We start from the raw sequence: 23,097 nt of genomic DNA, 5'->3' as shown, positions 1-23,097 counted from the left end.
AAGTTTTTCCTCCTAACACAAGGCACTCAGAAGCAGCCAAAACTAAAGATTTCAGAAACTATGGTAGTCATCTCAAGTATGATGACACTTTCATTCTAGAAAATCTAGAAAATTTCAAAAGGCACTACAGTTCCTCTTTTTTTTAAATTTTGATTTTATATTGGAGTATAGTTGATTTACAATGTTGTGTTAGTTTCAGGTGTACAGCAAAAAGATTTAGTTATACATATATCTATTCTTTTTCAGATTCTTTTAATTTGGACCTTAAACTGAAATGACTAAACGTGGACATGAACTGTTTTAGTAGGATCACTGGTAAATCACTGTGATTTTCAGTTTAAATCTCTTTAAACTGAAATAACTAAACTTAAACACTGAATAGTGATGTCTTTTATAGGCAGAGAATTATAAAAGAGCAATCACAGGATGCATCTAACTTCCCACTGCTAAAATCTCCAAATGACTATTTAATAACAAATACCAAGCTCCTGCTGAAAGTCATTAACTTGAAAACTACTCTTAACACAAAACAAGGCAACGTCAATAGAAAAGTGTTCCATCTGAGATGCATAGCTATAAATGCAAACCAGATCTTGAGGAATAAAAAATCCACACAAAACAAAAACTTCAAAAGCAACAATAACAAAAACCCCACAACCATTTTCATCAACATAGAATGCATCAAATTAGAATCTGTTTTCACAGATTATTTTGAGAGAAACTAGAAACTGCATTAATTCTTCCTAATTGTGGTTTAATAGTGGGATGGAGAACATTTTTGCATGTGCGCAGGTCATGGACCTCACTGAAGAGTCAGCTAAGAGGTGCGCAAATGTTAAAGATACTTATCTGAAATACAGACAGTCAAGGTCAAAACCAGTGGGGAAGGCTGTGGCACTCATTTGGAAAATGACCAAGAGACAAGAAGTACAGCCAAAACTGAAGGAGTTATGAATTAGAGGGATATTCACCTACCAAGCTAAATATATTTAAAGAAGACTGAAATATCATAGAATGAATGCTGACTTAATACTGAAGATGGTTTTGGATGTCCATTAAATATGCAAAAAAGTTGACTGGATGCCTTCAGAAGAAGCCTGGGTCTTCTGATCCAGGTAATGAAGTCACTGTAATAAAGCAATGGGCTGGCAGGGCACGACATGCATCCACAATCCATAACCCATAATTCTGTCTATAAATTTAAGGGAAATAACAAGATGAAGATGGGTTTGGTTCTAAAAAGCCCAAATGCTTTTTCAATGCTCTCTTCTAATGGTAAGGAGAATAAGAAATTGTAATGAATGCTATAAAATTCTGAAATAGGAAAAGCAACAAATTAGCAATTGGCAAATCATGACCTCCCACCATTTTCAGGACCTTCCCCTAGAAGAATATATCTACAAAATAATATTACTCAATAGTACCATTACTCTATACAGTAAATATATATAATGAATTTCTTATACCTTTTGGAAAAGCTATAATAATATCAAAATTTTTTAGAAAAAATCTTAAAGTCTAATGGGCTTTTAATTTTATCTATTGTTCCCTGGGATTTAAATACCTACTTATGCAGATAAAAAAGAAAGCAATGGTAGAAGGTATAAAGCTAAAGACTATCTAAAGTCCTAAACAACAATGGGTGCAAGTCTAATAAATCTACAAGAAATTTTAAAGTGATTGGATGAAAACAAACTATTCAAAGCAAATGGAGAGAAGGGAAAAAACATTAATAGACAGTGTTAAATATGCATATAAGTTAGAACATATCTTACCTCCATTGGACTAATAAATTCATTCATGCCTCTGTTGTAAACATAGATCATAGCATCGTATAGCCGATTTTCCCAACACAGAAGAACTACCTGTAAAAAGGAAAAGTTGCTTGGTCCACACAATTGAGCAAATCTCACCAATTACTTTCCTCAAAGCTTTAAGAATGGGGAAGATCTTAAATTCTCTTTCCTAATTTTTCTTATTCCTTCTCTGAAAAAAACTGAAATTGAAGTACTCAAACACAATGCCAGGGTAAGAGCTGTTGTAGGTTCAATGTTACTTTCAACAGTACAATAGCCACTTTGAAACATCCTCCAATGTCTGATTTTATTTCTTCTCTATACTCCCCCTTTCCATATTCATCTTACCTTTGGTCACTAGTTCTACAAATATTTACTGAACATCTATATTCAGGTCCTCTCCTAGGCACTGGGGATAAAGTGATAGGTAAGACAAACCCAGACCTATCCTCTACCCTGAGAGAACTTCCATTCATCCTGGACACTCACCAAAAGAAGGGGCACAAAATGGTGCGTGAATTATGACTTGGGGAAGATACTCAGTTACACAAATAGTTCATTTACAAATGTGGTAAGTCTATAAAGGAACTTGACTTGGTCTGGAGTATTCAGAAGTTCATCCCTGAGGCAGCAGTATTTAAGTTAGGACCTCACGGATACATGTATGTGAGCCAAAAGCCAATGTGGAAACTAGGGGCTCTGCAGGCAGAAGGAGCAGTAAGGAAGAGGAATAGAGATGACCTAAGTATAGAGTACCCTATATACTGTTCCTATGGGAGCTGTATTACACTACTGAGTGACAGGAGAAGACTGAAGTGGAAGAGCAGAGGTCAACAAAGGAGAATGATAAGGAATAGCCAAAGGGAAAACAAACTACTAGTCTGAGGGAAAATGGAAGTGAGGTGTCATGGGAAGAGTCCTTCTAGACAAAGGCATGTTCTGGGACCTCTTCTCTTTTCTTGCTTTCCGCCCTCTCAGCCAGTGCCATGATCATACATCTCTTTACAGCTTCAGCCCTAACCTCTCCTCTGACCCATATATCCAACCATTGACTTGATATCTTCACCTGAATGTCTAGTAGCTATCAAAATAAAATGGCAAAATACAACTCCTGATTTTGTCTCCCAAACTTAGACCTACCCCAGTCTTCCAATCTTCTTAAAGGAATCACTATCCACCTTGTTTTTCAAGCCAAAAAATTAGGCAACAGCCTTAAATTCTCTCTTTCCACACCTTTAGGTCCAATTCATCAGCAAATCAGTTCTACCTCCAAAATGTATCCAAAGTCAGGCCATCTCTCTCCATCTCACCACTATCATCTCTGGCCAGGACTACCTCCTGGACCAGCTCTTAACCAATCTCCTTGCTTCTTCTGTACTTGGCCCCCACCCCTCATTCTGTTATCTATAGGCAAATCAGAGTGATCTCATTTAAAACCTTTTAATGATTTCCCATAGCACTCAGAATAAAAAGGAAAAATCTGTACCTTGTCCTGAAAGGGCTACCTCTCTCTTTCAACCAAGCTCTGTCTGCCTTTTATCTGTAACTTTTAGCACCCAACGCATATCTTTTTTTTTTTTTGCATTAGCTGTTGTTTTTACCTGTAACAATCTTCACCTCCAAGATTTTTGCACTACTAATTCCTTCTTGTCATTCAGATTCCAGACCTGATCAGACTCAATGTTATTTTCTTGTTTTTCTATAACTGACACATCTAAGATAGCCTCTCATTCTCTCTTTATCATACTGCCTGTTTGGCTTTTTTTTTTTTTTTTTTTTGTGTGTGTGTGTGGTATGCAGGCCTCCCTCTGCTGTGGCCCCTCCCATCGCGGAGGACAGGCTCCGGACGCGCAGGCTCAGCGGCCATGGCTCACGGGCCCAGCCGCTCCGCGGCATGTGGGATCCTCCCAGACCGGGGCGCGAACCCGGTTCCCCTGCATCGGCAGGCGGACGCGCAACCGCTGCGCCACCAGGGAAGCCCTTGACTTTTAACATAATACTTGTTTTGGATATTTCTGGCTTGTTTACTTGTTTGTCTGTTTATTGTCAAACTTTTTTTTGCTAATGTAAGCCTTACGATAAGCCTGTCCACCAGGGTCACTAAAGCATTGGAGGTCATTACAGACTCTAGTGAAAGTAAAGCTGAAGAATTATTAGGATGTGAATGAAATGGAAGAGGCAACCTAGAGAATGCTTTCAAGAAATGTGGGAAAGAAAGAGGGAAAGGGGTGGAGGAAGGAAGGAAGAAAGGAGGGAGGGAGGGATCTGGCTGCAAGTGGGAAATGTGATATGGCAGTAAGCAAAGGGGAAGGAGGGGAAGGCTTGATATGGAGAGAAGGGAATCTGACAGGGAGACTGTTTAAACTGTTGTTTTAACATGAAAAAGAGCAGAGAATATTTACCTAGTGTTGGAGAAAAAGCTAAAAATGTTGGAAGGAGAAGAAATTAGAAATTTCTCTTATATCAGTGATAGGTAAATAAAGCTAGATTGATAACATGCTCTCACATCATCAGACCTGTTGTCAGACATGAAGATTACACCAAATTACCCACATGACAGAAAGGCATATGTAAAGAGGACCTGGCCTTTGCAAACTTACAGCCATTCATAAAGAACTTCCATGAAGAAAACAATAAACATTTTCCAAACCCTTCATTTCCATGTGATTTTGCACATTAAAAACAAACAAACAAAAAACCTTTGACCCTTCTAAGTTTGTAAGCTACCGTACTTTAGCTCAATAGGGCTCAGCACCTTGGTACCTTTGTGCCTTTGCTCAGCATTAGGACTGAAGAGTTAAATGAAGAGTTAAGAGTGAAGTGTCTTAGGTCAGATACATATTTCTCCTCAATTAAGGACTTAAAACTTATTGTGGAGACCTCAGATATACTGGAGGTATATTATCAGTGAGCTGGCTGATCATGCTAAGATGTCCTGAAGTTTGCTTCTTATACTATGCTCTGCATTTCAAAACTTAATGTATGAAAGTTATCAACTCTGAACATATAAACTAGCTTTTCAAAAAAATGGCATCATACTCTCAAAAGTAAAGATATTCTATTTTTCACGTGGAAGTGCTTATAGTTGAAATTCACTTGCAGGATGAAAATTGTAGTAGTGAACAAACTGATGAAGAAGGATAGGCCAATAAGCATTTACTGAGCAACTACCAAATATAAACCCTATGCTAAGAGCTCTGGGAGATGTCAAGGAAACCGAAGACTACTGGCTTGCAGGAGTTCCTAATCTAGCTTTAAGTAAAGAACACTCCTAAGAAATATACTGACAAATATAAGTTTATGAGACCTCTTACCAAAAAGTGCTAAAAAATAATTAGGGTTGATGAAAGACAGAGTAAGGCCCGATGAGTCAGGTAAATATATTCAATAAAGGAATGATGTTTATTCCATAAATTAGTAGAGTGCCTATAAACTCACCTGCTGAATATCTAGGCTGGTGATATCCATATGTACAATGAGGGCTTCCACATTTTCCATTAATTTTTTATCTTGGAAATGAACAATCAAGTCTTTCATTACCTGGGGTGTGATCCCCACCAATTTATCACTTAAAATATATGGTTCAAGGCACTCCAAAAACACTCCTTTGGCCACTGAATTCTCACTTAATTTGTCATACACTTGGCTAAATAAAAGATCCCTGCAAGAGAACAGGGAAAAATACTTTTAGGAACATTTCAAACATCCATTAAATTCAGTCTTCTAAGTATATCTCATCTTTTTCCTATTTCAGCTTACATGCAAGTTTATTAAAAATAGTAACAATATTTGCAAAGAGCTTTATATTTTGAAAAATCTCTCATATATACTATCTTAATTCACCCAATACTTTTTACAAATAAAAAATGTTGAATAAGTTAAATTATTTGCGGAAAATCAGTTAGCTAACAAGTGATAGATTCAGAATTTGCATCAGCCTTCTGACCTAAACCCTGTGCTGAATCCATGATGGCACACTGCTTCTTAAAGACAACATTGATATGGGAGCAGGTAGTACGGAGACTATGATGAAGTAAAAAAAAAATTAAATGGACTATTCACAATTTATCCTTTCCTCTTTCCTGGTATCTAAATATTCCCATCTGATCTGCAAAGCCAATCTGCTTCTTTATCTAGTTCTTGCCCCTTGCTTCCCAAAGGGCTTAGGTAGTGATTATTGATGGGAGAGGAAGATGAAAATGTTCAATGTTTTTAAAATATGTCTGAAAACTATTTTATTGCAGAAACAAAAAAACTGTAATTAATCAAATGCTACCACACTCAATAACTGTGTTTTATTTATTTTGTATTTCTTCTGCAAAGAGTCCAGAAATAATTTTAGAGTTCTATTCACCATAGACATAATCTGAATTTTGTTTTCACCCAATATTATATAAGCATTGTCCTAAGATGCTACTTAACTCTTTAAAATTACCATTTTGTCTAACCACAATGTTTCAATATGATGAAACATCAGAATTTATTTAACTATTCCTGTAATGTATCACTTATTTCCACTATTATAGAGTGAGGCCACAATGAACATCTACATATATAGTCTTTCGATTTGGGGGCTTAATTCCTTAGTCATTTTACTTTTAGAAATTTATTTAAAGTCAAAAGATACAAAAAATTTTGTGGCACTTAAAATGTATTACTAAATTATCTTCAAAAATCATCATAGCACCAATTTACACAGCCATCAGTAATGTATAATTTCAACAGTTTCAACAGACAATTGTCTTTAGTTTTTTCCCATATAGTTTAATGTATAAATTAAACAACATCACTGTTTTCAATTCTTTGATGACTGGCAAAATCAAATGTTTTCCATGTTTCCATTTATACAGTGTATTGACTTATATCATTCACTGATTCTTTAATTCTTTTTTCAAATACAAAAACTGTGCTAATTCTATTTACCTGTTAGGACTGACTATTTAATTATTTGCTAAATGTATAATCTCTATATATGTGCATCATGTCAACTGTGAAAAGTGGTAGATGGTTAATCCACAGGTGTGATCTTTCATGACAAGTTCCACAAAAAGGACAAGGAAGACTCTGAAAGCAATGGGATGGGGTCTTGCCTCATCTGAAGTCCTGGAAGGGGGACCAATGATAAACGGACTGGCTACAACTGCATAGAACCCCATGTTGCTTTTCAATAAACAGTATTTGCAATATCCTGGGGGGAAATCCATATCCATTTATTTTTCTCATATCCACAAGTGTAATTATTGCATCATTTTCCCCTTTGCTTTATATTTATCAGAGTATTTTTCATGTTAGTTTCATTTTAATCAACAGTCCATTACATTTTTGTGATTACCAATTACTAGCCAAGCAAAAGGAACTGAGATTAATGAAGCCTTACTGTAAGAAAGATAAAATAAGAGTAACAAAGTAACTCTAATAAACTTAAAGAAAATGTCATATTTGCTAGCCCTTGCACTCTGCAATGTGTTGTTAAAAACAACATGCTAGGAAAGATAATTATATATTTCAGTTCAGCACAAAAAGCCCTGGGGAGGAAAACTAAAGAGCTACAAATTCAGTAAAGAGAGCATAAAAGTTGAAAAACAAGGCACTCCTGTGACAAACTACTGCATGCAATGCTGGTAAGATTAATGGCAAAACTATATGCTTCTTTCTTAACCAGTAAGAGGCTATAATAAAGAAGAAAAATATAACTCAGCAACTCCTATCTGCATCTCTACCTTAAAATAAAAATAAAACAAAATTTTAAGACATGTTCTCGTCATTCTGGGAAAATATTTATTAGAACATCAGAGAAGGAGGGAAAAAGAAAAGTACATACAAAAAAAAAAGGTTTTGGCTCTTGTGTTTCTTTCTGTACTTAGGCATTATACTCCAGGGTGCTGACTTTGTTTCCTGGAACGGCTAATGTCAAAACTGATGTTTATCGCTTCAAGCTTAGCCTCCTTATAACCAGTATAATAGAAAAATCCATTCTGAATAACAGAGGGCCAACAAAAAGGTCTTCTACATAACTTCACTTTATATTAATACACATATTAAAGACATTATTTGGAGTTTATCATACATAACTTCAAACTGATAGAAAAAACGACCAAATTCACTTTTTGCACTATCAATTTTACAATTAAAAAATGTGAAGAACTCAGCTTTGATTATGAGATAAATACAAATTCAGAGACTGTCTGAAGGCAGCAAGAGCATCAATCCTAACACTTGCCAGTGTACACTAAATATATAACCAGAACCAAATAAACAACCCCCCATAGATACAAGTGGGATTTAATAAATCCAAAGTTGATTTCAGCTGGCCTCTTTATTTATAAAATTTAAAACAAAGTTCAAAAGAATAGACACAGGTAAATGTATAGCTGAATCACTTTGCTGTACACCTGAAACTAACACAACATTTTTAATCACCTGAACTCCAATATAAAATAAAAAGTTAAAAAAAAAAAAAAGGGCTCCATATGACCTGGAAAATATGACCTTTAGAGACAATCCACTATTTTTTTTTTTTACCAAATTTCACTTATTTAATTAAAATTTATTGAGAACCTGTTACATGTCTGGCTACTGTCATAGATGCTGAATTGTGTGCAAAATGAAAGTTATTTCACTACTCAAAAAAAAAAAAGTTCAAATGATCTTCAAGAAATTATGTTCAAAATGCTCTGTTTCCTGATACAAGTATCAGTTTGTAAATATTTCCTTTAAAAAGACATGGCTTGGGCTTCTCTGGTGGCGCAGTGGTTGAGAGTCCTCCTGCCGATGCAGGGGACACGGGTTCGTGCCCCGGTCCGGGAAGATCCCACATGCCGCGGAGCGGCTGGGCCCGTGAGCCATGGCCGCTGAGCCTGCGCGTCCGGAGCCTGTGCCCCGCAGCGGGAGAGGCCACAACAGTGAGAGGCCCGCGTACCGCAAAAAAAAAAAAAAAAAAAAAAAAAAAGACACGGCTTAATTAAACTCTGTGAATATACTGAAAACTACCATACTCTTTAAAATGGTGAATTTTATGGTACGTGAATTATATCTCAATATAGCAGTTAGATAAAATTTTAAAGGCATGGCCCTATTTTTCACCTAGCTTTGATGTTTAGAATTTTAACTTGCAGTTACCAAGAAAGTGAAGAGAAAACTCATAACATTAAGTTCCTCAACCACGGCTGATAATTAAAATCTTTCTGTTTCGCAAATAATAATCCTGATGTTGAACAACAAGGTTAAACAAATACTCTGGCTATCAAAAGGCCACTTCAGGTTCACTTTAGATTTAAGAGTAACATTTTTGGTTCAGATTTACATATAATTCAAGTTATCTGAATAATGGCTTCTTTTTGGATATCTGCTTACAGTGATATAAGCTTGAAGTGGTCAAGATCATCTACATACAGCACCTATTCTGTTTTATAATGGCTTTGAGATATAATTCACACATAATAACATAGCATTTATTTAAGCACTTATTTTTAAACAATGTTCAAAATTATGATTATAGTTCAAGTAAACTCTGGACCTATTTTCAAAATAAACTGAAATTATGGCTACCGTTGTATAAGCAAAATGACAAATCATTAAACATCCTACAAAAACCCTTGAGATATTTTATATCTTTTTCTAGTACTGAAAAAATATATATGCACTATCAAATTGAAATAAAATTGTGTGAGCAAAGACCAAATTATGAAAACAAAGGTAGATCTTCAGAAACAGAACTTCCTATCATTTCTGATTTTAAAAGATTCACAGAAAGATAATAAAGCCAAATTTTAACCAAAAAAGATGTCCATTACACACTGATCAGTATGCCCTACAGAGAAAAAGCAGTGTGGGTCCTGCCATAGTAAAAAGGATTTTACATTATAAAAGAATTCTTACATATGAATGGAAATACATATATATTCTAGTAATGTAATATTACTGCTGGGTATGAAATTCTATAACTTATGATACAGAGGTAACAGTGATCATAGTATAATAATGGTTGTGGTATTGAGTTAAAATTAATTTCAGAGTATGTACTGTTTATCATTTAACCCTCATAAGAGACAGTATAATATAGGAAAATAAGAGGATTGACTATAAAACCAATGTACTCAATCAGAAAATATTAATATAAAAGGTATCTGGAGGCCAGTATTGAGTGTCTAAGTGACCACCCTAGAAATGGAAGAAGTTACTTGAAATTGGCTGAGTACTAGATTATGTTTTGTTTTTTTGTTTGTTTTAGTTGTTTGCTATTTAATGTAATTACTGATATATTTTTAAATTTATCATTTATTATCTTTCTCCTTGTCTTAACTATTCTTAATTCCTTTTGCTCCTTTTGATTTTTTTTAAATTGTATTTTTAATCATGACACCATTTATTACCTTGTTAGTTATATATGTTTTCACTATTATATACTAAATATGGGTTTAGAGATTACAATCTGCATCTTCAAATTATTAAATTATAATATAAATTAATAAATTTACCACCTTCTAGGCAGTGCAAGGACTTTAGAACATTTTAACCTTATTTACCCTTTTCTCCAATTATGTAGTATTGTTTTCATATATTTTTCTCTTCATTTTTCTTCATGTTTTATTCAATCCTCACACATATTGATTATATTCTATATTCACTTACCCACATATTAGCTTTTCCACCTCAATCATTTTCCTTTTATCTAAAGAACAGCTATTGTTATTTTTTTAGTGCAGGTCTGCTAATGATGAATTCTCTCAGTTTGTGTTTCCTAGAATATATTTCTATATCATTTTCATTTTCAAAAGGTATTTTTGCTGTATATAGAATTCTATATTAATAGATGTTTTCTTTCTGTCCTTTCACAATTCTGTTGTCTTTGGCTTCCATTATTTCTGTTTAGAAGTAAGCTGTAAGGTTAATTGTTACTATTTTGAAGGTTTTTTTCTTTCATAATGACATTAAAGATTTTTTTTGTCTTTAGTTTTCAGCAGTTTAACCATGATGAACCTACATGTGTTCTAATTCAGCATTATTCTTAGGGTGTAGCTCTTCACAGCTCAATCAAAAGCCTGGAATATTTAGCACCCCTCTTTTTGTGTGGTCCTTTAACTCAACTGCAGCAACATCAGGAATTGCTCTAAAGTTCTGCTCAGCTTCTCAACCCCTCAGCTGCCGTTTTTCAGAGTTGGCAATTATCTCAACAGGAAGAGCCAGCTTCTGTGCCTCTCTCCTCTGCCTGGATCTTGGTACCACAGATCCTCATCCCCTTGGTAGCTCTCCGATGCTTTCATATAAATATTGTTAACAAATTATCCAGATTTCCCAGCTGTCCTCATTGCCATTGCTAGAAGCAGAACTCCTATGTGAGACGCTCAGTACAGTATGCAATGCTATGCCACTGTCACTCTTAGTATAATCAAACTCATAGGTGTAGGCTTGTTATGATTTGTTCTGTTGTGCACCAAGAGTTTTCTTTCTGATAATTTCTGTCTTCCTTTAATTCAGGAAAATTATTAGCCATGTTCTCTAGTCTTTAATTTTGGAACAATGGTCAGGTATATGTTGAAGCTTCTTTTCTATTCTCCTCATATTGTCTAAGTTTTTATCTTTGCTTATGCTCTACATTTTGTTCCAAGTAAATCTTTTTTTTAAGGTGGTATCTGTGTCATGCACAATCTGAGCATTCTTAAAAGCAATCTCAACATCACAAATATTTTGAAAATTTGGGAATGTAGAAGAGAAGATTCTAGATGCAAATGGAACCAAATGTCAAAGAAAATGGCATAAAGAGAGTGTCCAGTTTAGGGAGAAAGATATCATACTGGAATGAAGTTACATAATTTTAAAATCCCTCTGCTTCAACTGAGTCTAGGGAATTGATCATTTTTAATCTTATTGTCTATGGAAACTCTAAGGAAAAATTTAACTCTATTTTTAAGTGTGATTACACTGAAGTATTTAAGAAACACAGAATTTTTATATCTAATAAATCTTTAATCATTGCATGTTTACAATGGAAGGAAATTGAAAGATGACCTAGACACAAAGAATCAAAGTTGATCAAATGGCCTATTTGACCTCTTTACTCATAAGCTCAGGCCCATATATAGAATCTTAACATTATGATGAAAAAGAAAAGCCAGTATGATGAGAAGTAAGCAAGCACAAGAGCACAGAATCTAGAACACAAAAGGGAACATGTGACCCAATGCCTAGTTCCACAGCCTCAAACTTTCTTACATTGCTGAGGACACTACCCTGTCCCTTCTGCCCCTACTGGAACCCAGAGAGTAGAAAAAGTGGGGAAAGAGATCAGGAGGGGAAAGAGAGTAAGAACACACATGTTGGAACTTCTCCTAAGCAGAAGCAGGATCTAGTACAATCTGGTCTTCAGTCTTCAGAAACAGTCAAGAGAGAAGGAAGCCATACTATTTGCACTATGGTCCAGAAAAAATATCCAATCCTGGATCTAGGAGTATGTGTGTATGATTGGATGAAGGAAGGAGAAAAGAACCAAGAAGATCTCATAAAAGGACCCTTGAGATCTCCCTTCCCCTTGGCAGTCAGGAATATACTATGACTGCTGATATTTCTGAGATCTCCAAAACAAATACTGTACTCATTTCAGACACAGCCCAGAAGAAAACATGCTAAGGAGTCAGGAAAAATTAAAGGAAAGAAAGAAACTGATAAAAATGAAGAAATAATAAATAGATTCTAATTTGGTGATAATCTAGACTAGATCTTGTCTTCTATGTTGGATGCTCTTTAATAAAGAAATTATTGCATTCTCAGCCAGTCAATAGATTAAATAAAGTTGGAAATATTTCATTTTCAAGTCATATAAGAAAAGAAAAACTTATCTCTGGAACATATGGGGGAATAACAGAAAATATTTCTGAAAGAAAAAAAAAACTTTTTTTTTTTTTCTTTTTCCCTATATAATCCATCTGACAACTGCTCAGGTCATTTCAACTTTATCTCACTGTGAGAGTATTCAAGATGTCAAGTTAATGATCACAAGTCACCCTGCAAACCAAGAGGCAGAATTACTTCATTAATTCAACCATCAGGCTACTTTGTGCCAGGTACCATTTAGGTAGAAATAATCTGTTTTATAAAGATATGCCTTCTTACTCTAAACAAAATTTAATCTCTTAGATATTTCATTTTATCTCATTTATATTATCTCAATTTGAAGATTTAGGTTGGTCCCAGCACTTATTAGTATTAGAAACATCACTACATCTCAATTTCCTCATATGAAAATGAAGATAACTTTACCTCTCTTACACTGTAATTATGAGGATTAAATGAAATAAAATATGTAAAACTGATCCATAAACTATTGAGGCTGCTTTTAAAAATATAAGACAAATAACAAGGAAGTGTAAGTGTAAAACATGAGTTAAAGAGAAAACTAAGTTAAGAACTAGGGTGAGGTTAGTATACCATGGCTCTTAGCTCCCTAGGAAACAATAATTAGCTATACAATTCACTGTCCATCAGCTAAAAGTGAGTTAGTTGTTCAGAAGATGCAAAAGTATTTCTGGTACTAACACCTGAGAGAAATTTCTTCCTTGGGCCCTCATAAAGAAGACAATGTGTAACATAAAACCATGTTTTCAACAACATCCCAACCATGAATACAACATATTTCACTGGATAATTACATGTAACACTATAGCTAAAACACTGGAATGAATCTGAGCCCTAAGTAAACAGAAGCTAGAGCTCTTTGTGATTTAATTGAAGGTCTGACATAGCAAATAACTGCCCTCTTGATAACCTTCACTGATATTTTCTAAGTATGATCCAACCTTATATGATTTAGGCAACCTGAATATACATAAATTCAGGAGTCAAGACAGTGTTGTAGAGGGTTTGGGGAGTATCTGCACTGGATCCTCACAGCTGTTCACCACTGAAAAAGCGGTACAAGCTGGTAGTTACAAGCAAGAACCCAAGAGCTAGGCTGCCTGCATTAGAATCCCACCTTTACTCCTCAAAAGAAGTGTGAGCAAGTTTTGGCAAGTTACTTAATCGCATACTGCCTCTTGAACCTCCTATGTAAAATGAAGATAACAATAATACCTACCTCACTGTTATAAAAATTAAATAAGTTGTTATACAAAATAGATAAATTCAAGTGCTTAGAACAATACCTGGCATGTAGGAAGCTAACTATTATTGTAAGCGTGAAAAATTATGAACTAGCACAGGTTGGTTAATTTATGTAGTTACTATTTAAATGAACAGACCCTAATCAAGAGTTTATTTACAGTGATTTCCTTTAAACTAAGAGGCTCTTAAAAAAGAAGCACAATAAATCTTTCCTTTTTTTGAGTGGTATGAAATACTGTGTTTTAGTGATGGTTCATAAAAGAGCATATATATATATAAAAAATGCATGAATCATACACTTTTAAGATCTTTAAGTGATTAAGTATTGCTCTTGCTATGTTCTTCACCTCCACTATCCTGCCACATAAATACACAGATGATACATCTATATTGGACAAGTTAATTTTATTAGGTAAATGGACTGAAAATTCTTAAAGAATCAAATTTCTGTAAATTCATTTTTTTTAAAAACCTATTGAGTCAAATTCATAGAATTCATAGTAGTGAATTATTGCTATAATATAAGCAAGAGGCAACTTGGACTCAAAATAATTGAACCTGACAGGCAATGTATACTCACTTTCGCTGTAGCAGAAGGCAGTAATCAACTATGACGGGCACCATATCCTGTAGAGAAACCGTAAAGAAAGCATCAACACCACATCTCTGTCCAATGGCCCCCCGGTTAGACACAACACATAATGAAAGTAGTCTGCTTCAGATACTGTTAGATTGTTGGGAGAATATAACTTTGTACCATACTTTTGGTAAGCAATTTGGCATTCTGTGTCAAAAGCCTTAAAAATGTGAAAACACTTTTACCTAGTAATTCTATCTGGAAATTTATCCTAAATACACTTAGTAAGAAAAAAAACAATGCATTAAGGTATTCACTGCAGCTCTATAATAGAAGAAAGAGGAGAAGGAGGGGGAAGGGAGGAAGACATTGAAATTAAATATACAACATGGGAAAACAGTTAAGTAAATTTGCTATTTAAATAAAATATTATGTAGATATTACAAGTTTATAAAGAGTTTACATTATAAGAAACATTACGTGAAAAATATGTATTTATCTCACAACTTTGTAAAGAAAATCTGCAAAGAAAATATATCAAATTGATAAGATAATATAGTTGGTCCCATTGGTGGCTCAGGTGATTAAGGTTGTCCATATTTTGTCACAATCCTCCAAACCAGCTATTTTAAGGTTGATTAATTTCTCAGTTTCATAACAGTTTGACTATTTTAAATTCATCATGTATAGACATATCAAACGAATGGCAACCCATAATTTTGGCCTTTTTCAAGAGAAACACTTTGAGGGAGGAGCAGTAGCTTATTATGACTAGAACTTGTCAAGTACCCAAGCATTAGATTTCAGCAGTACTCTTTCATTTTCTGCTAGCTGAAGAGCAATGGTTTCCTTTTAAAAATCCTGGAAGGCTTAGGTTCTGGGCAGAAGAATATCCCATCAGGAGGGAGAAGACATTATATGAAAGAGAATACCACATGCTAACACTTCTTTGACAAAAAGAATAAAACCTGAGGAACCACTATTCTCTGAGAGAGAAGTAAGCAGAAGGACCTATAATCCTAAAAGGCTCATCCTGCCCCATCCACCCTGCCTCCTTTATTTATCAATATTCCTCATGACTACATTTATAATCTTACTTAGATTCTTCAAAAACAGGAACTAAAACCATAGATTCGAAAAGTGTTAGAGCTGTGTTAAGTCTCAACCCTGAATGAGAAAACATATAGAGGGACAAATAATCTGCAGAGGAAAAAAACTTCCTAGAAATACTGAGGAAATTTAACAAACACTCTTTAAAATACACAGCTGAGCTCCCCGAAAACTAGGGGCAATACCCAGGGTTTAAAATTGAAAAAGGAACTGCAAACTAAAGTAATAAGCCCTGAGCCATCACTAAGACTGTCCTATAAATTTGTTGTTCATATAAGAGCTTGGGTTTTAATGCCAGAAACAAACTGAGGCCTTAATTCTTGCAACATAAGGAAGTAAAGCAAAGATCCTCCTAAAAACAGGATTCTTGAAAGGTGCCTCCTTAGTGAAAGGCAATTCGAAAAAACAACAAAAAAAAACATGCCTATATGCATAGGAAGCTAACAAGAAAGGTTGTCTGTCTCTGCCTGGACTCAGTGGGGATAAATCTGCACTCTCCAAGAATCTAAAATCAAGATCCTGCCCACAGGTGGATTTGGGATTTGAATTTACACTATCTCCTTAGTATGGGAATAATCAGGCCAAGAAATTAACACAAAAGGTGATCCTGAAAAAAGGATACTCCTGGAGTACTTGAAAGAAAAAAATTCCAGAAAGTGTTTAACAGTTAACAGTGCTTAACAGTGCTTTGTTTAACAGGCAAAATAAGACCTCCTGATAAAGCCCCCAAAAGATGTGCCCAAAATAAAAAAGTTCAAAGCACCTCATGAAATAACATACCATAAGTTAATGTCAGCAGCAACTACAAACAGAAGGGGAGACCCCTAAATCTTCAAATATTATAATTATCAGGTAGAAATTATTAAAGTATATTTAGAATTATTAAAGGCATAAAATAAGGAATTAAGTGCCTATCTTAGCATTAAGTACTAAGGATATACTATAGGGATAATGGAGAGTGTAACCATCAGATTAATACATGTAGACAAATCACTCTGTTGATTCCATGATGGGAGGATCTGGAAAACCAAGTCCAAAGATAAGTGGCTAGTATAGTAGTCCAAGATGGAAACAGGAGACCAAACTAGGGTAGTGACAGTAGGCATAAAAAACAGCAGTTAGAATCAAGCACTGTTTATAAAGTAAAACTGTAGAGGTTGGTGACAGACTGGTTATGGGTTGGAAGGCATAGGAAAGAGTCTAAGAAACTCCTAAGTTTCTAGTTTGAGTGATGGTTGGATGAAGATTTCATGAAATGAGATAAGAAATATGGGAGGAGGTGTTAGAAGGGAGAAGCGCACCAGTGGGAGGGAGCTGTGAAGAAGGAAAGGTTTCCACACACTAGGAAGCCCCTTCGGGGGCGGAGACTGCGGGTGGCGGAGCGGGGAAGCTTCGGAGCCGCGGAGGAGAGCACAGCAACAGGGGTTCGGAAGGCAAAGCGGAGAGACTCCCGCAGAAGATAGGTGCCGACCAGCACTCACCAGCCTGAGGGGCCTGTCTGCTCACCCATCAGGGCGGGCGGGGGCTGGGAGCTGAGGCTCGGGCTTCGGTTGGATCGCAGGGAGAGGACTGGCGGCGCGCACGGAATTGATCATTTTTAATCTTATTGTCTATGGAAACTCTAAGGAAAAATTTAACTCTATTTTTAAGTGTGATTACACTGAAGTATTTAAGAAACACAGAATTTTTATATCTAATAAATCTTTAATCATTGCATGTTTACAATGGAAGGAAATTGAAAGATGACCTAGACACAAAGAATCAAAGTTGATCAAATGGCCTATTTGACCTCTTTACTCATAAGCTCAGGCCCATATATAGAATCTTAACATTATGATGAAAAAGAAAAGCCAGTATGATGAGAAGTAAGCAAGCACAAGAGCACAGAATCTAGAACACAAAAGGGAACATGTGACCCAATGCCTAGTTCCACAGCCTCAAACTTTCTTACATTGCTGAGGACACTACCCTGTCCCTTCTGCCCCTACTGGAACCCAGAGAGTAGAAAAAGTGGGGAAAGAGATCAGGAGGGGAAAGAGAGTAAGAACACACATGTTGGAACTTCTCCTAAGCAGAAGCAGGATCTAGTACAATCTGGTCTTCAGTCTTCAGAAACAGTCAAGAGAGAAGGAAGCCATACTATTTGCACTATGGTCCAGAAAAAATATCCAATCCTGGATCTAGGAGTATGTGTGTATGATTGGATGAAGGAAGGAGAAAAGAACCAAGAAGATCTCATAAAAGGACCCTTGAGATCTCCCTTCCCCTTGGCAGTCAGGAATATACTATGACTGCTGATATTTCTGAGATCTCCAAAACAAATACTGTACTCATTTCAGACACAGCCCAGAAGAAAACATGCTAAGGAGTCAGGAAAAATTAAAGGAAAGAAAGAAACTGATAAAAATGAAGAAATAATAAATAGATTCTAATTTGGTGATAATCTAGACTAGATCTTGTCTTCTATGTTGGATGCTCTTTAATAAAGAAATTATTGCATTCTCAGCCAGTCAATAGATTAAATAAAGTTGGAAATATTTCATTTTCAAGTCATATAAGAAAAGAAAAACTTATCTCTGGAACATATGGGGGAATAACAGAAAATATTTCTGAAAGAAAAAGAAAACTTTTTTTTTTTTTCTTTTTCCCTATATAATCCATCTGACAACTGCTCAGGTCATTTCAACTTTATCTCACTGTGAGAGTATTCAAGATGTCAAGTTAATGATCACAAGTCACCCTGCAAACCAAGAGGCAGAATTACTTCATTAATTCAACCATCAGGCTACTTTGTGCCAGGTACCATTTAGGTAGAAATAATCTGTTTTATAAAGATATGCCTTCTTACTCTAAACAAAATTTAATCTCTTAGATATTTCATTTTATCTCATTTATATTATCTCAATTTGAAGATTTAGGTTGGTCCCAGCACTTATTAGTATTAGAAACATCACTACATCTCAATTTCCTCATATGAAAATGAAGATAACTTTACCTCTCTTACACTGTAATTATGAGGATTAAATGAAATAAAATATGTAAAACTGATCCATAAACTATTGAGGCTGCTTTTAAAAATATAAGACAAATAACAAGGAAGTGTAAGTGTAAAACATGAGTTAAAGAGAAAACTAAGTTAAGAACTAGGGTGAGGTTAGTATACCATGGCTCTTAGCTCCCTAGGAAACAATAATTAGCTATACAATTCACTGTCCATCAGCTAAAAGTGAGTTAGTTGTTCAGAAGATGCAAAAGTATTTCTGGTACTAACACCTGAGAGAAATTTCTTCCTTGGGCCCTCATAAAGAAGACAATGTGTAACATAAAACCATGTTTTCAACAACATCCCAACCATGAATACAACATATTTCACTGGATAATTACATGTAACACTATAGCTAAAACACTGGAATGAATCTGAGCCCTAAGTAAACAGAAGCTAGAGCTCTTTGTGATTTAATTGAAGGTCTGACATAGCAAATAACTGCCCTCTTGATAACCTTCACTGATATTTTCTAAGTATGATCCAACCTTATATGATTTAGGCAACCTGAATATACATAAATTCAGGAGTCAAGACAGTGTTGTAGAGGGTTTGGGGAGTATCTGCACTGGATCCTCACAGCTGTTCACCACTGAAAAAGCGGTACAAGCTGGTAGTTACAAGCAAGAACCCAAGAGCTAGGCTGCCTGCATTAGAATCCCACCTTTACTCCTCAAAAGAAGTGTGAGCAAGTTTTGGCAAGTTACTTAATCGCATACTGCCTCTTGAACCTCCTATGTAAAATGAAGATAACAATAATACCTACCTCACTGTTATAAAAATTAAATAAGTTGTTATACAAAATAGATAAATTCAAGTGCTTAGAACAATACCTGGCATGTAGGAAGCTAACTATTATTGTAAGCGTGAAAAATTATGAACTAGCACAGGTTGGTTAATTTATGTAGTTACTATTTAAATGAACAGACCCTAATCAAGAGTTTATTTACAGTGATTTCCTTTAAACTAAGAGGCTCTTAAAAAAGAAGCACAATAAATCTTTCCTTTTTTTGAGTGGTATGAAATACTGTGTTTTAGTGATGGTTCATAAAAGAGCATATATATATATAAAAAATGCATGAATCATACACTTTTAAGATCTTTAAGTGATTAAGTATTGCTCTTGCTATGTTCTTCACCTCCACTATCCTGCCACATAAATACACAGATGATACATCTATATTGGACAAGTTAATTTTATTAGGTAAATGGACTGAAAATTCTTAAAGAATCAAATTTCTGTAAATTCATTTTTTTAAAAAACCTATTGAGTCAAATTCATAGAATTCATAGTAGTGAATTATTGCTATAATATAAGCAAGAGGCAACTTGGACTCAAAATAATTGAACCTGACAGGCAATGTATACTCACTTTCGCTGTAGCAGAAGGCAGTAATCAACTATGACGGGCACCATATCCTGTAGAGAAACCGTAAAGAAAGCATCAACACCACATCTCTGTCCAATGGCCCCCCGGTTAGACACAACACATAATGAAAGTAGTCTGCTTCAGATACTGTTAGATTGTTGGGAGAATATAACTTTGTACCATACTTTTGGTAAGCAATTTGGCATTCTGTGTCAAAAGCCTTAAAAATGTGAAAACACTTTTACCTAGTAATTCTATCTGGAAATTTATCCTAAATACACTTAGTAAGAAAAAAAACAATGCATTAAGGTATTCACTGCAGCTCTATAATAGAAGAAAGAGGAGAAGGAGGGGGAAGGGAGGAAGACATTGAAATTAAATATACAACATGGGAAAACAGTTAAGTAAATTTGCTATTTAAATAAAATATTATGTAGATATTACAAGTTTATAAAGAGTTTACATTATAAGAAACATTACGTGAAAAATATGTATTTATCTCACAACTTTGTAAAGAAAATCTGCAAAGAAAATATATCAAATTGATAAGATAATATAGTTGGTCCCATTGGTGGCTCAGGTGATTAAGGTTGTCCATATTTTGTCACAATCCTCCAAACCAGCTATTTTAAGGTTGATTAATTTCTCAGTTTCATAACAGTTTGACTATTTTAAATTCATCATGTATAGACATATCAAACGAATGGCAACCCATAATTTTGGCCTTTTTCAAGAGAAACACTTTGAGGGAGGAGCAGTAGCTTATTATGACTAGAACTTGTCAAGTACCCAAGCATTAGATTTCAGCAGTACTCTTTCATTTTCTGCTAGCTGAAGAGCAATGGTTTCCTTTTAAAAATCCTGGAAGGCTTAGGTTCTGGGCAGAAGAATATCCCATCAGGAGGGAGAAGACATTATATGAAAGAGAATACCACATGCTAACACTTCTTTGACAAAAAGAATAAAACCTGAGGAACCACTATTCTCTGAGAGAGAAGTAAGCAGAAGGACCTATAATCCTAAAAGGCTCATCCTGCCCCATCCACCCTGCCTCCTTTATTTATCAATATTCCTCATGACTACATTTATAATCTTACTTAGATTCTTCAAAAACAGGAACTAAAACCATAGATTCGAAAAGTGTTAGAGCTGTGTTAAGTCTCAACCCTGAATGAGAAAACATATAGAGGGACAAATAATCTGCAGAGGAAAAAAACTTCCTAGAAATACTGAGGAAATTTAACAAACACTCTTTAAAATACACAGCTGAGCTCCCCGAAAACTAGGGGCAATACCCAGGGTTTAAAATTGAAAAAGGAACTGCAAACTAAAGTAATAAGCCCTGAGCCATCACTAAGACTGTCCTATAAATTTGTTGTTCATATAAGAGCTTGGGTTTTAATGCCAGAAACAAACTGAGGCCTTAATTCTTGCAACATAAGGAAGTAAAGCAAAGATCCTCCTAAAAACAGGATTCTTGAAAGGTGCCTCCTTAGTGAAAGGCAATTCGAAAAAACAACAAAAAAAAACATGCCTATATGCATAGGAAGCTAACAAGAAAGGTTGTCTGTCTCTGCCTGGACTCAGTGGGGATAAATCTGCACTCTCCAAGAATCTAAAATCAAGATCCTGCCCACAGGTGGATTTGGGATTTGAATTTACACTATCTCCTTAGTATGGGAATAATCAGGCCAAGAAATTAACACAAAAGGTGATCCTGAAAAAAGGATACTCCTGGAGTACTTGAAAGAAAAAAATTCCAGAAAGTGTTTAACAGTTAACAGTGCTTAACAGTGCTTTGTTTAACAGGCAAAATAAGACCTCCTGATAAAGCCCCCAAAAGATGTGCCCAAAATAAAAAAGTTCAAAGCACCTCATGAAATAACATACCATAAGTTAATGTCAGCAGCAACTACAAACAGAAGGGGAGACCCCTAAATCTTCAAATATTATAATTATCAGGTAGAAATTATTAAAGTATATTTAGAATTATTAAAGGCATAAAATAAGGAATTAAGTGCCTATCTTAGCATTAAGTACTAAGGATATACTATAGGGATAATGGAGAGTGTAACCATCAGATTAATACATGTAGACAAATCACTCTGTTGATTCCATGATGGGAGGATCTGGAAAACCAAGTCCAAAGATAAGTGGCTAGTATAGTAGTCCAAGATGGAAACAGGAGACCAAACTAGGGTAGTGACAGTAGGCATAAAAAACAGCAGTTAGAATCAAGCACTGTTTATAAAGTAAAACTGTAGAGGTTGGTGACAGACTGGTTATGGGTTGGAAGGCATAGGAAAGAGTCTAAGAAACTCCTAAGTTTCTAGTTTGAGTGATGGTTGGATGAAGATTTCATGAAATGAGATAAGAAATATGGGAGGAGGTGTTAGAAGGGAGAAGCTAAACATAGTTTGGGCTGTCATAGCTTTGAGGAACATCTTTACTTCTATATTGAATAGTAGGAAAATGGATATAGTAATCTGAAACATCTGGGTTAGAATTACACACTTCTAAGCCATGAAAAGAAATACTGTATATGAATAAAACTGTCCAGGGATAATAGAGATAAAAATCAGTGAACAGTGGATTACATCTTGAGGAAGACCAATATTTATGATATGGTCAGAGGATGGAAACAAAATCCAACTCAGGAACAGTCACAAAGGTTTAAAAATCAGAAGACCACACAATCATAGATATCTACAGGATACAGAATTTTAAAAAGGAAGGAATGATCATCACTGTTTAATACAGCATTGAGATGAATAAGATGTGAAAGTTTTATTTTATTTATAAATTAGGATATCACTGGTATCTTTAGAAAGATGGTGTTTTATCTTCCTCATTAGATGGTAAGCACAGTAATGGGTGATATCCAGCTTGCAGAGAATTGGGGGGAGAAAGGTGAGAGGGAAAGAGGGAGGAAAGGGGAGGAAGAGAAAGAGAAAGCATCAATGTATGTGTAATTAGAATCCCTGAATATGAAAACTAAAACAGGGAGTTGAGGAAGATGGCAGAAGAGTAAGACAAGAAGATCACCTTCCTCCCCACAGATACGTCAGAAATACATCTACACGTGGAACTGCTCCTATAGAACACC

At 35.2% G+C, this 23,097-nt stretch overlaps 1 protein-coding gene across 5 annotated transcripts in view; it reads right to left on the bottom strand.

Annotated features, from left to right (window-relative positions):
• Positions 1 to 23,097, bottom strand: part of VPS8 (VPS8 subunit of CORVET complex) — a 290,094-nt gene that overhangs the window by 199,233 nt on the left and 67,764 nt on the right. For all 5 annotated transcript variants that reach the window (XM_055084239.1, XM_055084243.1, XM_055084241.1 and 2 more), the window contains 3 exons: positions 14,473 to 14,519; positions 5,235 to 5,457; positions 1,776 to 1,865 (listed from right to left, as the gene is read on the bottom strand). In XM_055084239.1, coding sequence (XP_054940214.1) covers positions 1,776 to 1,865; positions 5,235 to 5,457; positions 14,473 to 14,519 — 360 coding nt within the window. The remainder of the gene's footprint in view (positions 1 to 1,775; positions 1,866 to 5,234; positions 5,458 to 14,472; positions 14,520 to 23,097) is intronic.

This window comes from Physeter macrocephalus, chromosome 1 (assembly GCF_002837175.3).
Source record: "Physeter macrocephalus isolate SW-GA chromosome 1, ASM283717v5, whole genome shotgun sequence".
In the NCBI taxonomy this organism is placed as follows: domain Eukaryota; kingdom Metazoa; phylum Chordata; class Mammalia; order Artiodactyla; family Physeteridae; genus Physeter; species Physeter macrocephalus.
This window is presented reverse-complemented; position numbering and strand designations above follow the sequence as displayed.